This window comes from Simochromis diagramma, unplaced genomic scaffold (genome assembly GCF_900408965.1).
Source record: "Simochromis diagramma unplaced genomic scaffold, fSimDia1.1 OVJJ01000055.1, whole genome shotgun sequence".
Lineage (NCBI taxonomy): Eukaryota > Metazoa > Chordata > Actinopteri > Cichliformes > Cichlidae > Simochromis > Simochromis diagramma.
Window position 1 is genome coordinate 828,715 of NW_024387070.1, and position 13,720 is coordinate 842,434.

The window sequence follows — 13,720 nt, forward strand, 5'->3', positions numbered from 1 at the left end:
TGGATCAAGGACCACCTGCAGGACACCGGCCCTCCAGGCCTGGAGCTGCCCACCCCTGCTGTAGACAGAAAGATCGAGCTCTTGGACCATGTTTAATATCTCTGGGTTGTTTATTTTTAATGTAAATATATTCAGTTTACTGTGATTAAATAAAGTAAAACTTCTGAGAAATAAATGATGTCAAAGCTGTTACAGTTATTAAGTCAAATTTAGATGTTGAGGTGCTTTAGGTTTATTTTAACATCAGTCTGGTTTAGTTCCTCCCAGAAGCAAAGAGAAGACATCAGAGGCTTTCTGTCCACAGTTACAGAGCAGCGCATTAAAACTCTAATATCTTTGCCTGTGGGGTCAGTGTTTCTGCAGCTGTATACCTGTGTGGATGTCTTGATGCATGCTCAGTCGTCCAGGTAAGGACTCACCTGTCACTTGAGTGAGTGACAAAACGTTTCTCCCACTATAAACGCTTCATCCAGACGAATGAAAGCAACTTTTTTGGATTGTATTGCAACGTACTGACAAATAAAACAAGGTTTGAAATGATAAATAACTTAACACCATGTGTTCTGTTGTAATTTAAGCAAAGACCTCCTCCCTTGCTTTGTCTACAGGATCTCAGGCGGGGAGCTGTTTGAGCGGATCATCGATGAAGACTTTGAGCTGACGGAGAGAGAGGTGATCAAATACATGCTGCAGATCATTGATGGGGTCAACTTCATCCACAAACAGGGCATCGTGCACCTCGACCTCAAACCAGAGAACATCATGTGCATCAACAAGACTGGCAGCAAAATCAAACTCATTGACTTCGGCCTCGCCAGACGGCTAGGTAACCTTAAACTTAATCGCTGATTTTCATTGAGTTCTGTTAGGCGGGTGTGGAATGACAGTCCGGCAGATAAACAGTTTGTCTGTGATCACACGGCCGATGCTTCCTCCCACAGAAAACGCAGGAACTCTGAAGGTTTTGTTCGGGACTCCAGAGTTTGTGGCTCCAGAGGTCATCAACTACGAACCCATCAGCTATCCCACCGACATGTGGAGCATAGGAGTCATCTGTTATATACTGTTAGTGCAGAGCTGCCTGCTACAATCTGTGCACGCTTTGTTTTGGCTTGATTTAGTTTGGCTGACGTTGTCGTGGGTTTGTCCTCTCAGGCTGAGCGGTCTGTCTCCCTTTATGGGCGACAATGACAACGAGACTCTGTCCAATGTGACCTCAGCCACCTGGGACTTTGAGGACGAAGCCTTCGATGAAATTTCTGACAATGCCAAAGACTTCATTACCAAACTGCTGAAAAAAGACATGAAGTAAGACCTAGTGTATCATCAGTGTGTTACATGAAACCATATTAGTAGGTACACTGTGCTGGAAAAACTGAGAACCAGGAGCTGAAAGTGTTATGTAGGAGAAAGTGTGCCAGTATAAATAATCCTGAAGTCTAGCTCATGTAAAGTGTTCCCGATCCATCTCCAGGGCTCGGCTGTCCTGCGCGCAGTGTTTCGAACACCCCTGGCTGAAACAGGACACGAACACCATGAAGGCCAAGAAGCTCTCCAAGGAGAGGATGAAGAAGTACATCCTGAGGAGGAAGTGGCAGGTAAACACGAGGACAGACAGAGACCCAAGAGTCTCACAGGACAATAAAGATATATTTATTCACAAATCAGTATAAGTGACCATGCGGAGAATGCACGCACGTTTCCACTGGACGTGCTTGTTCACAGACACAGACAGACATCGTGCATCATCGAGTGAGATTTGGCGTTGTGTGGTCAAAGTGTCGTAGCGTGGAAGTGCAGAGGTCTCCGTTCATGTACAACTCATTTTTGTTTGGGGTGATGTTCATGAAAGTCCTTCATTTTCCCATTTGTTGCCCTTTTCCAGCCAAAATATTTCCAAATAGATGTTTTTATGTTTTTGTCACTGGTAGTTAGACCGATAGCCTCAGTCGCTGCATCTGTCTTTGTATTTGTGTTGCGAATCTTTCTTCCTCTTCTTCGTAGAAAACGGGTCACGCTGTTCGAGCCATCGGCAGATTGTCATCCATGGCCATGATGGCTGGAGTCAGCGCCAAGAAAGGCTCCCCCACTGAAGGTAGAAAGACCAGAACAGAAAGCAGCATCAGTTCTGTGCCAGTCGCAGACAGACTGCCAACAGTTACACAGGCCTGCCCATGTCTACTGTTCAGACCTTCAGTCTGAGGTTCCTGCTCCTCTCTACAGGCTCTTTACGTGTCTGTGTCACAGTCTGTCCACAGACACAGTATTTATGCCCTTGATGAAGGATTGTGTGTTTAAATGTGATTGTGGGTACCACAAATTGGCATGAGGTAGGGACCAACAGTCACTTTTGGGGTCCAAATGCTGGTCCCCACAAACCTTGAGGTTGTTTTAAAGTTACAGTTAGGTTATGTTTAGGTTAAAGGTCAGGCTTTCATTTTTATGGTAAGGGGCTGGGAAAGCATTATGTCAACTGAATGTCCTCACTAAGATGTGAAACTAGCATGTGTGTGTTTTTAGAGGATAACCAGTTCCTGGAGTGTTTAGAGTACGAGCAGAAAACCGAGTGTAAGCCGACGTTCAGCACTGTCATCAAAGACGTGGAGGTGGTGGAGGGCAGCGCTGCTCGCTTTGACTGCAAGATAGAAGGTACAACGATGTTTGTAGCCCAAACCTGATGGAGGGTCTGATTAAGCATTCGTCTTAACGATTCTTCCTTCTAGTAACGACTGTGCAAACGTGGTTTTTAATAAAGAAACGGTTGCTGTTGCAGGTTATCCTGATCCAGAGGTGGTGTGGTACAAAGACGACCAGCCCATCAAAGAGACCCGACACTTCCAGATCGACTACGATGAGGAAGGAAACTGCAGTCTAGTCATTTCAGAGGTCAGAGGTCATGTAAACTTTAGGCAGCTTTGTACTGAAATGCATTAGATTGGTGATATACAGATATACTGACTTCAGTCTAAGTATGGACTGGGCCTGGTGTTGGTTAGTTATCGAGTATTCTGCGGATTATACCGTCCACCGTGTAACTGTAGGACTGGATCTGCTGGATGAGGCAGAGGTCACGTGTTTTTCTGCACGTGTGCATACCTTCATTTTAAGCTTGCATGGGAATGAGTGAGTTTGTGGCGGCTGCAACGAAGGACAGCGAGCAGATGAGGACTGTGGAGTTTGTCCTGTGCTTTGATGAAAACAACACATCATCATGGTGAAGACATTAATATCAGTAATAATTCAGTGTCTAACCTTACTGCCCCAGGCAGTGCCTCGTAGTTTTACTGGCCCAACCTTTTATATTTTATAATTATCAGCAGTCTTGTTGAAATTTGATGTTATTTCACTTAAATCTGATGTAATTTAAAGCAATTAAAACCTTTAAGTGTCTCTTAGAATACAACATAAGACAGAAACATGCTGACATCATCTGCATCGTCATATTGATGATACTGAAAATCTCACTTTTCTTCTGTTTTGTCTTTAAGTGAAATCATTTAACACGAAGCAGAATTAATGTGATAGGTTATAATTAAGGTAGCATGTGATTCATATCTGTCGTATAAATCTGCAGGTCTCAGGAGACGATGATGCCAAGTACACAGTGAAGGCCGTTAACAGTCTGGGGGAGGCGACCTGCACAGCCGAGCTGCTGGTGGAGGTGATGGCTGGAGAGGAGGAGGAGGAAGAAGAGGAGGAGTAGTGGAGCGACTGTCTGGACTCCCACAGGGAGAGGAGGAGGCAACAATGAGCAACAATCTCTCCCACTCAACCTGTTGGACCTGAGCAGGAAACTTACCCACAGAGAAGGTTCTGATTGGAGGACAGGTGGGGAATATTTGCCACACCTGTCCTCACATGCAGAAGGTTTCGCGTTTGGTTTTTAGTGAGCAGGGCAGCACTTAGGTTTGAAGCACTGAGCATGTGCAGAGCTGCAGCCAGGTTAGATTTTTAATGAGGCTTTGTTGTGTTTCTGTTTTTTTAGTAATGAGTCGTGATCTTAACGTTTCAGCCTCCTGGGATCATTGGAGTAAATGGATGAAGTGATTTAATGTCCTGAGCGTTAAAAATATCTAACGCTAAATAATCAGCGTGGTTCTTACGCTGCACGTGTTTCTGATGTCACATTATATATTTTTATCGGGCTCAGGATGTTAAATCTGTGTGGGTGTGGCTTATTGATCCGTGTGGGGAACCATATAAGAACTTTGTGGTAAACACTCACTGAATGTTGATACTTTTCAAACTGCCCACTTCAGCCTCGCACCACATTGTGCTAAACCACACCTCCTTCAGACAGGCAGAACACAGGCTCCGCCCTCTCAGCATACATGGACTCATGCCTGTGATTTCCTGTCTGCTCTGAGAAATGATTTCATGTTTGATGATTGCCACACACACACACACACAGTGGTGGTTTCTTGCTGTTCGACAGGCAGAAACATGATGCTCGCTGCCACACAGCAGCTGTGTCACTGCAACACTCTGCCAGTGACGTTTGCTACAATTATTCACAGTTTCCTAAATAATTTGTGAGAATACGGCCAGAAAGCCTGGACTGTGTTTCAGCTCTGTTTGACACAAACGTCGACCAAGAGTGCGTTCTAATCCCCGTCCTTATAAACACGCTTATATTTTAAAGACTCGTGGCAGCTCTAGTTCCTGCAGCTGAAGTCAACCATGAGGTCGTGCATGTGAGACCCACTCCCTGTGGGAGTCCAAGGGAGGGAGAAGATGAGGCAGTTGGTGGAGAGCAGGAAGGCGGAGATGAGCCGAATACTCACAGAGCTGCACCACAGTGGAGGGCGAACTGTGAATAAAAGCTGCTGGTGCATGACAGCTGAAGGCAAGAAGTCATTTATCGTGTTGGTGCTGAAGCTGAAGCCAAAATGATACTGATCAATCATCCGTGTTAAAGAGGACCACCTCGGTTTTTCCTGCCACCGACGCGCTGTCCGGGTTTGTGACCAGCAGGCGTGTAAAAACACTTCAGCGTGCTCTGGTTCACAAACCAATGTCCTTTTTTTCTGCCGCCACACTGAGCTGATCTCATCACTCATTTCAATACACAGCTGCCCCTCTGCAGGCTTCCAGACGTTAGCCAATCAGAAGTGCTTTTAGGAAGGGAGGCCTTAAAGAAACAGCAGGTGACAGAGCTGCGCCGCAGCCCAGTGTAAGCTAAAGAAGGATTATTATGAACTGTGAGTCTTGCAGATCATACAGAGCTGGGAACGAGTAGAAAAGGTCCACTTTTTCATACTTAATTGGAGCTCAGTAAACACATTGCCCCACAGGATTTCTGGGTAATGAAGTCCTTCAGTTGTGTCATTAGATGCCTCTGACGTGAGCAGCTCTGTGAGTAAGAGGCTGAGGATGCCGATGCGTTCAGCTGGGAAACGCTGAATCTGTCAGCTCGGCTCTTTTCTTCTGTTTGAGCACTTTTCTTTCTTTTCTATTTGCGACTTTGACAGCCGGCTTCAACAAAAGACATCAGGGGGCTCAAATCGACTCGGCCTTACGCTGCGAGCCTCAGAGCGTCGTCACTCTTAACAGCACCCGGAGTGATTTTTTTATCTGCTGACGTCTGTCATACCGAGGGACAAAACCTGCTGCGAGCTTCGGCGAGCTGAGAGGATTTTACCTCGGTGTCGACCAATGAAAGCAACATTTAGTCCCACAGATGAGAGAAGATCGAACCATAAGTTCAACAGTAATCTGATTTTTTACAATTTAAGATTTGAGCCTTTTTTCATGAGCTGCAGATATAATCGTACTTATCTCACTATGTCACAATAAAACATTTTATCCTGTAAATGTTCATATTTTTGCCTGAATGCAGGATTTTGGACCAGATGCATCTCCATGCATTGTAAGCTCAGCCAAACTGAGATTATATAAATATTTCTACAAATTTGTTGTTTCCATCTGCAACAGTTAAAGATCTCTACACTCATAAAGTATTCTGATTAGTAACATAATGAAAGAGTCTACATCAGAGACGCCTTAAAGATGGAAATATCTTTCCGACCTGCCGAGGCTTGATTGTGCAGCACAGTCCTGACAGCAGCCAGCAGATAAACGCGCGTGAGCACGCGGCGCCGTCTCCGGCTGATCTTCGTGCCTCTGCGTCAAAGTCGTGACTTTTGTTGCACATTCCAGCTGTTTGCTTGTTGGTGAATCCACTTCTTTAAGCTTTACGGCCTCGTTAAGTTTCAGTCTGAAACCAAAGACGTGTTTTGAAAAGTCACCGGTGTGTTTGTGTGTGATTTTGTCTCGATGATGTTTTGACCTGTTCGTGTGTTTGGTGGTTTGTTTCCAGAATGTTTTATTTTTAGATTATTTAATGCACAGATTTGTTATTATTATCTTTCGAGCATCTGTCTTCTTAAAGGTGTCGCCTGCACTTAATGTTGTTCACGGTTATTAAACCCTCCTCACCTCAGACCAGCAGTGACTTCACTCTTAGGCTGATTGTTTTTGTATTAGATGTATGTAGATTATATTTCTCTAATTTTTATAAATATATATCAGTTTGATGAACTGCAGATGACATGTATGAGAACACTACGACTGTAGTTACTCACAGATACCAAATAAATCTTTATCACAAAACCAGGTTGTTGTGATTTGTTCAGGGTTAAGACTTTTGTTGTTGCATTAAAAACTGTTTCTTTCCATGGATACAGGCGAGAGTCTGTAAGACATTTTAAATATCTGCACATATAGACAGAAATAAAACTGTTTAAAGCATGAACACTTTCCAAACCTTTTAACAGAACATGTTACATAGAAGATTGATTCAGAGTCTCTGAATAAATCTTTTTTATCTCCAAACCTTTAGAGTCCCACACGTGGGATATTTCGTCCTCTGCATTTAACCCACTCACTCAGTGAAGCAGTGGGTGGTGTGTAGAGGCGGTACCTTAGTCAAGGGTACCTCAGGGTAGCCGTTCGGTGGAACCACCGACCTTCCTATTCTAGCGACCACTCTGCCTACTGAGCTATCGCTACCCCTCATGAATGAGCTCGAGTTTTTTGGGAAAATCTTGAGATCAGTGTTACACCAAAGCCTGATGACTGCAAGACCTGTGTGACAAAGATCTCAGCACATCATGTGATGAGGAACAAAGTCAGTGACATCGATCAGTCTGGAAAAAGTTAGAGACATTTCTGAGGCTGTGGGACTCCAGAGAACCACAGCGAGAGCCGATATCCACACAGAGAAAACTTGGAACAGTGCTGAATGTTCACTGCAGTGACCGGCCTAACAAAATGAGTCCATCAGCCAAACTGTAACCAAGTTTAAGACTATAATCCCCCCACTGTTATCATCTTCAATGCCCTGTACCAACACAGAGCAGAGCAGCTACCTGAACGCTGCCCCAACAGAGGTCGATCATCTTGTTAATAATTTCACCTCCTCACTACGTACGACTCTGGATACTGTAGCTCCTGTGAAAACTAAGGTCTCTAATCAGAAGTACCTGACTCCGTGGTATAATTCTCAAACACGCAGCCTAAAGCAGACGACTCGTAAGCTGGAGAGGAAATGGCGTGTCACAAATTTAGAGGATCATCATTTAGCCTGGAGAAATAGTTTGCTGCTTTATAAGAAAGCCCTCCGCAAAGCCAGAACATCTTACTATTCATCACTGATTGAAGTAAATAAGAACAACCCCAGGTTTCTCTTCAGCTCTGTAGCCAGGCTGACAAACAGTCAGAGCTCTTTTGAGCCAACCATCCCTTTAACGTTAACTAGTAATGACTTCATGAACTTCTTCACAAATAAAATTTTTATCATTTGAAAAAAAATTACCAGTAATCATCCCACAGATGTAATATTATCTACAGCTACTCTTAGTACTATTGATGTTAAGTTAGACTCTTTTTCTCCAATTGATCTTTCTGAGTTAACTTCAATAATTACTTCCTCCAAACCATCAACGTGTCTTTTAGACCCCATTCCTACAAAACTGCTCAAAGAAGTCCTGCCATTAATTAATTCTTCGATCTTAAATATGATCAAACTATCTCTAATAATCGGCTATGTACCACAGGCCTTCAAGCTGGCTGTAGTTAAACCTTTACTCAAAAAGCATCTCTAGACCCAGCAGTCTTAGCTAATTATAGGCCAATCTCCAACCTTCCTTTATATCAAACATCCTTGAAAGAGTAGTTGTCAAACAGCTAACAGATCATCTGCAGAGGAATGGCTTATTTGCTTCCAACTTCTGATAAAACTAAAATTGTTTTACTCAGCCCTAAAAATCTTACTTACTTGTTGTTCCTAGAGTATTTAAGATGAGGCTTCACACTTTCCAGAATGACCATAAAGTGCCACCATCTCACCATGGTCCTGTCTGATGGAGCACAGAGTGCTTCTGGGAGTCTTTAGGGCTGCACTTAAGGTGAAGAAACATTTCAAAGATTATGAAATTGAAATCTCATGTGCAAAACTTCAGATATCAGCAAAGAGTTTTAATAATAATTTAAATACTTGCACTTTTCCTTTTCTAATAATAACAGAACAGTAAACGGTCTGACTGGCGAGTGCAGAAAGGACTCTGAGGGACAGGGGAGCTGTGGACAAGTGGACAACATGTCAGACGTCTCTATGAAGACAGATAGAGATCTGTATCTACAGAGATGTTCCTCAGATACAAGATCAGACACAAAATCGATTTGTATCATTTATTACTGTCAAACATGATCACGAAACAATAAAGTATTAGATGAAAAAATGCTGTTTGTTTTTGTATTGAATGGATCCACTTGCCATGTGTACCTGTGAGCCCAGGAGAGGGAAGGTCAGAGGTCAAAGAGGTATAAACATCAGATGATGATGTAACTGTTTGTGCTGCAGTTTGTCCTGAGAGACAGACTAACGAGCTGCTGCTCCTAATGAGAGGCCATTAACCAGGTGCTCTCAGGTGACCTCATTAACTGTGACAAACACTGACCAGCAGCCAAAACACACACACACACACACGCACACACCGTCTATTGTAGTTTAAACTCAAACTGATAAAGTTCAGCAGATGTTCGTTGACTTTGTTTTGTGCTCAGTGTTCTGAGCTGACGATGACTCCAGCTGTTCCCTTACGCTGACGAAGCCACAGAATAAATCTGAACTTTTTCAGACACATTTGCATTTCTCACATTTTAATGTTAAATTTAGGTTAACTTTGAGTTTGCTTAGTTCCCAAAGTGTTTTATTCCTTATTTCAACATAGTTTTGGTTTAAAAATTTTCACCATCAGTTTAGCTCAAATTACTTTCAGAGTTAGTATTTTTTATTATTCATATTTTTAGAGGCACGATTGAAGGACCATGGGCCTTTAAAAGATTCAATTAAATTTAATTTTACTTATATAGCACCAAATCATTGTAAGGTCTTGTAACCCTACAAAAATACAAAGAAAACAGAGAAAAACCCAACAATCATATGACCCCCTATGAGCAAGCACTTTGGCGACAGTGGGAAGGAAAAACTCCCTTTTAACAGGAAGAAACCTCCTCATCATCATTTACATACATTCACCTGTGTACTACAGCAGCTCATTGTTTAGCCCATGGTACAGTATGGTATGCATAACCATTACAAAACATTTAGGGAAAGTAGCATAATGTTACTAGTTCCTAGATTAAGAGTAACATTTTCCCTTTGTTTTAACCTTCCAGAGGCAGCTGCTACAGCCAATCAACAAGTTCTTTCTTCTCCTGGTTTTCCTGTCAGTTAGTTTGAAGGAGCAGGATCTGGCACATTGATTCAACATACACCAGTCCACAGTGAGCCGCATTATTACTTTATTGTATTATCATGTCAACCAGTCTCAAAAGAAAACTAACTAATGCTACTTTAAAGGTGTCTAACAACAAGAGTGACATTAGTTAAGAAAAGTCCAGCTATAGTTCAGGACAACATAAAACACTGTTTAAGAAAATATGTAATATAAGTACATAAAAAAAAAAAAAAAAAGAAACAAAAAAAGCAACATTTTACAACTTCAACCTAAAGCGCTCTCCATCTATGCAAGATAGCATGGGTGCTGTGTAGGAGTAAAGTAAAGGGCGACAGTGGCTCAGGGGGTTGGGAATTGCATCTGTAACTGGAAGGTCGCCGGTTCGATCCCTGGGCTCTCTGTCCTGGTCGTTGTGTCCTTGGGCAAGACACTTTACCCTACTTGCCTACTGGTGTTGGCCAGAGGGGCCGATGGCGCGATATGGCAGCCTCGCTTCTGTCAGTCTGCCCCAGGGCAGCTGTGGCTACAACCGTAGCTTGCCTCCACCCGTGTATGAATGTGAGAGTGAATGAATAGTGGCATTGTAAAGTGCTTTGGGTGCCTTGAAAAGCGCTATATAAATCCAATCCATTATTATAGAGGAGTAACATAACGTTACTTTGTCAGGTAATTTCTATTTTCTTACCTTCATAGTTGTGTATACACAGTGTGATGCAGCACATAATTTAAATGCTTTATCTAATTTGCTGGTGGGGGTTGTTGTCACCCTGTTAATCTAATGAAGATTAGTGATGTTCAATTTTGGGAACTCTTGTAGGCAGCAGGTGGACAACGTCGCCATTGTTTAACCACACCAGAAACAGTTGTGCAGGACCAGTAGAACATGGAAGTGATTGTGCAAGTAGTCTATTGCACAGGAAAAAGCATCAACTGCAGTTCCTCTGACGTCCACCAGAGGCAGCAGTGAATCAGTCCCCATAGACTCCCATGTTAAAATTTTACAGGAGAACTAAACATTTTTACAGCCTGATACACAAACTGTTTGGTCTCTGTAGATAAGTTTCACTTTCACAGCAGCTTTACAGTTTTATAACTCACCTGTTTAAATAGTATTAAGACTTACAGTTTGCATTAATAGGAGAGTGGTCTCTTTGACTCACAGGTGGATGTAGCTGCTAGCTGATTGCTAGCTTTACATGAAGGTCACCGTACGAGCAGACTGTCCAGGAAGGCTGAGCTCCAGTTTAGTGAAGGGGAGACAGACACTATCTCTACTTCTAAGATTAGGCTTCAAACTTTCCTTTTTGCTAAAGCATTTAGTTAGGGCTGGACCCTCCCTTATGCTGCAATAGGTGTAGGCTGCTGATTCCCATGATGCATTGGGTGTTTCTTCTTCACTCACTATGTGCTAACAGACCTCTCTGCATTGAATCATACCTGTTATTAATCCCTGTCTCTTTTCCACAGCATGTCTTTATCCTGTCTTCCTTCTCTCACCCCAACCAGTCACAGCAGATGGCCCCGCCCCTCCCTGAGCCTGGTTCTGCTGGAGGTTTCTTCCTGTTAAAAGGGAGTTTTTCCTTCCCACTGTCGCCAAAGTGCTTGCTCATAGGGGGTCATAGGAACTGCAGGACTGTTTTGACTCCACTGATTGGACTGTTTTTGAAGCTGCATCTGAGAACCTGGATGAGCTCACGGACACTGTGACATCAAACATCAGTTTCTGTGAAGACGTGTGTGTGCCAACAAAGACCTTTTGCACATACAACAACAATAAACCATGGTTCACTCCTAAACTCCAACATCTTCGTATGGCCAAGGAGGACGCCTACAGAAGTGGTGACAGGGCCCTGTACAAGCAAGCCAGGAACACACTGACCAAGGAGATCAAAGCAGCTAAAAGCATCTACTCCCAGAAGCTGGAAGAACGGCTCTCAGCCAACGACCCAGCATCAGTGTGGAGGGGCCTGCAGGAAATCACCAGCTACAGACGCCCCCCACCCACTGAAGCAAACAAAGACCTGGCCAACGAGTTAAACACTTTCTACTGCAGGTTTGAGACGGACAGACTCCCATGCCCCACCCTCCCCTCCCCAGGGACATTGCTTCAGACATTGACCCCCAACACACCTTCCACCTCTCCCCCCTTCACCCTCCCCTTCCCCAATCCAGACCCAACGACCACCACCACCCTCCCCAATCCAGACTCAACGACCTCCACCACACCTCTCACCCCCTTTCCTCCTCCCTGAAACTCAGAATACGCACTAAGGATGTGAGCCGACTATTCCAGAAACAGAAGCCCAGGAAAGCCCCCGGACCAGACGGCGTCTCACCCTCCTGCCTCAAAACCTGTGCTGAACAGCTGGCTCCCATCTTTACTCGCATCTTCAACAGATCCCTGGAGCTGTGTGAAGTTCCCTCCTGCTTCAAACGCTCCACCATCATCCCTGTTCCCAAGAAACCCACCATCACAGGACTGAATGACTACAGACCTGTCGCCTTGACGTCTGTGGTCATGAAATCCTTCGAATGACTGGTGCTAGCCCATCTGAAAGCCACCCGCTGGACCCTCTGCAGTTTGCCTACCGGGCAAACAGGTCGGTGGATGATGCAGTGAACATGGGGCTGCATTACATCCTGCAACACCTTGACCGCCCGGGAACTTATGCCAGGGTCCTGTTTGTGGACTTTAGTTCGGCTTTTAACACCATTGTGCCTGAACTTCTCTCCTCCAAACTCTCCCAGCTCAGCGTGTCACCAGCTACCTGTCAGTGGATCACCAGCTTCCTGACAGACAGAAAGCAACAAGTGAGGCTGGGGGAGATCACCTCTGAAACCCGGTCCCTCAGTATTGGTGCCCCTCAAGGATGTGTCCTCTCACCACTACTGTTCTCCCTCTACACTAACGACTGCACCTCCAAGAACTCGGCTGTTACACTCCTAAAGTTTGCAGATGACACCACTGTCATTGGCCTCATTCAGGATCTGTGATGAGTCTGCATACCGGCAGGAAGTCGAGCGGCTGGTACTCTGGTGCAGTCAGCACAATCTGGAGCTGAACACTCTTAAGACTGTAGAGATGACAGTGGACTTCAGGAAACATCCCTCAACTCTGCTCCCCCTCACCATATCAGACAGCCCTGTGTCAACTGTGAAGATCTTCAAGTTCCTGGGCACAACCATCTCCCAGGACCTGAAGTGGGAGACCAACATCAACTCCATCCTCAAAAAGACCCAGCAGAGGATGTACTTCCTGAGACAACTGGGGAAGTACAGTCTTCCACAGGAGCTGCTGATCCAGTTCTACACTGCAGTCATGGAGTCTGTCCTGTGCTCCTCCATCACAGTCTGGTATGGAGCAGCCACTAAACAGGACAGGAGCAGACTGCAGCGGACTGTACGGGCAGCAGAAAGGATCATCAGCACCCCCCTGCCCTCCATCCAGGATCTGTACCTCTCAAGAACCAGGAAACGGGCAGGGAAAATCATCGCAGACCCCTCACACCCTGCACACAGACTTTTTGATCTGCTGCCCTCTGGCAGACGGTACAGAAGCCTGCAGACCAGGACCACCCGACACAGGAACAGTTTCTTTCCCCTCGCCATCTCCCTCCTAAACAGTTGACCTGTCACACTGCTCCCACTGCCAGACTGCAACTGCACCTTATGTACATTTTGTAGTATTCATTCCACCTCATTCATTTCTGTATTCTATGTATATAAGTTTAGATTAGTTATTTATAGTTGGTTTACACAGCTTTGTGCATGTATGTGTACGCATGTGTAAGGTATATATAGACACGTGTGTGTGTGTGTGTGTGTGTGTCTTTGTGTGTGTGTGTGTGTGTGTGTGTGTGTGTGTGTGTGTGTGTGTGTGTGTGTGTGTGTGAGTGATTTACATTGCTGTGCTTGAGAGCCTCCATCTACCGGAACCAAATCCCTTGTATGTGTCTGCACATATACTTGGCCAATAA

The 13,720-nt window shown here is 44.5% G+C and overlaps 1 protein-coding gene across 1 annotated transcript in view; it reads left to right on the top strand.

Moving 5' to 3' along the window:
• The window catches only part of mylkb (myosin light chain kinase b), a gene marked incomplete at its 5' end in the record, with an annotated part of 39,428 nt that extends 32,816 nt beyond the window's left edge, over positions 1 to 6,612 (top strand). The window contains 8 exons of the mRNA XM_040045337.1: positions 609 to 826; positions 942 to 1,065; positions 1,156 to 1,308; positions 1,475 to 1,598; positions 2,005 to 2,095; positions 2,521 to 2,649; positions 2,774 to 2,886; positions 3,575 to 6,612. Coding sequence (XP_039901271.1) covers positions 609 to 826; positions 942 to 1,065; positions 1,156 to 1,308; positions 1,475 to 1,598; positions 2,005 to 2,095; positions 2,521 to 2,649; positions 2,774 to 2,886; positions 3,575 to 3,703 — 1,081 coding nt within the window. The remainder of the gene's footprint in view (positions 1 to 608; positions 827 to 941; positions 1,066 to 1,155; positions 1,309 to 1,474; positions 1,599 to 2,004; positions 2,096 to 2,520; positions 2,650 to 2,773; positions 2,887 to 3,574) is intronic.
• Positions 6,613 to 13,720: the final 7,108 nt, after the last annotated feature.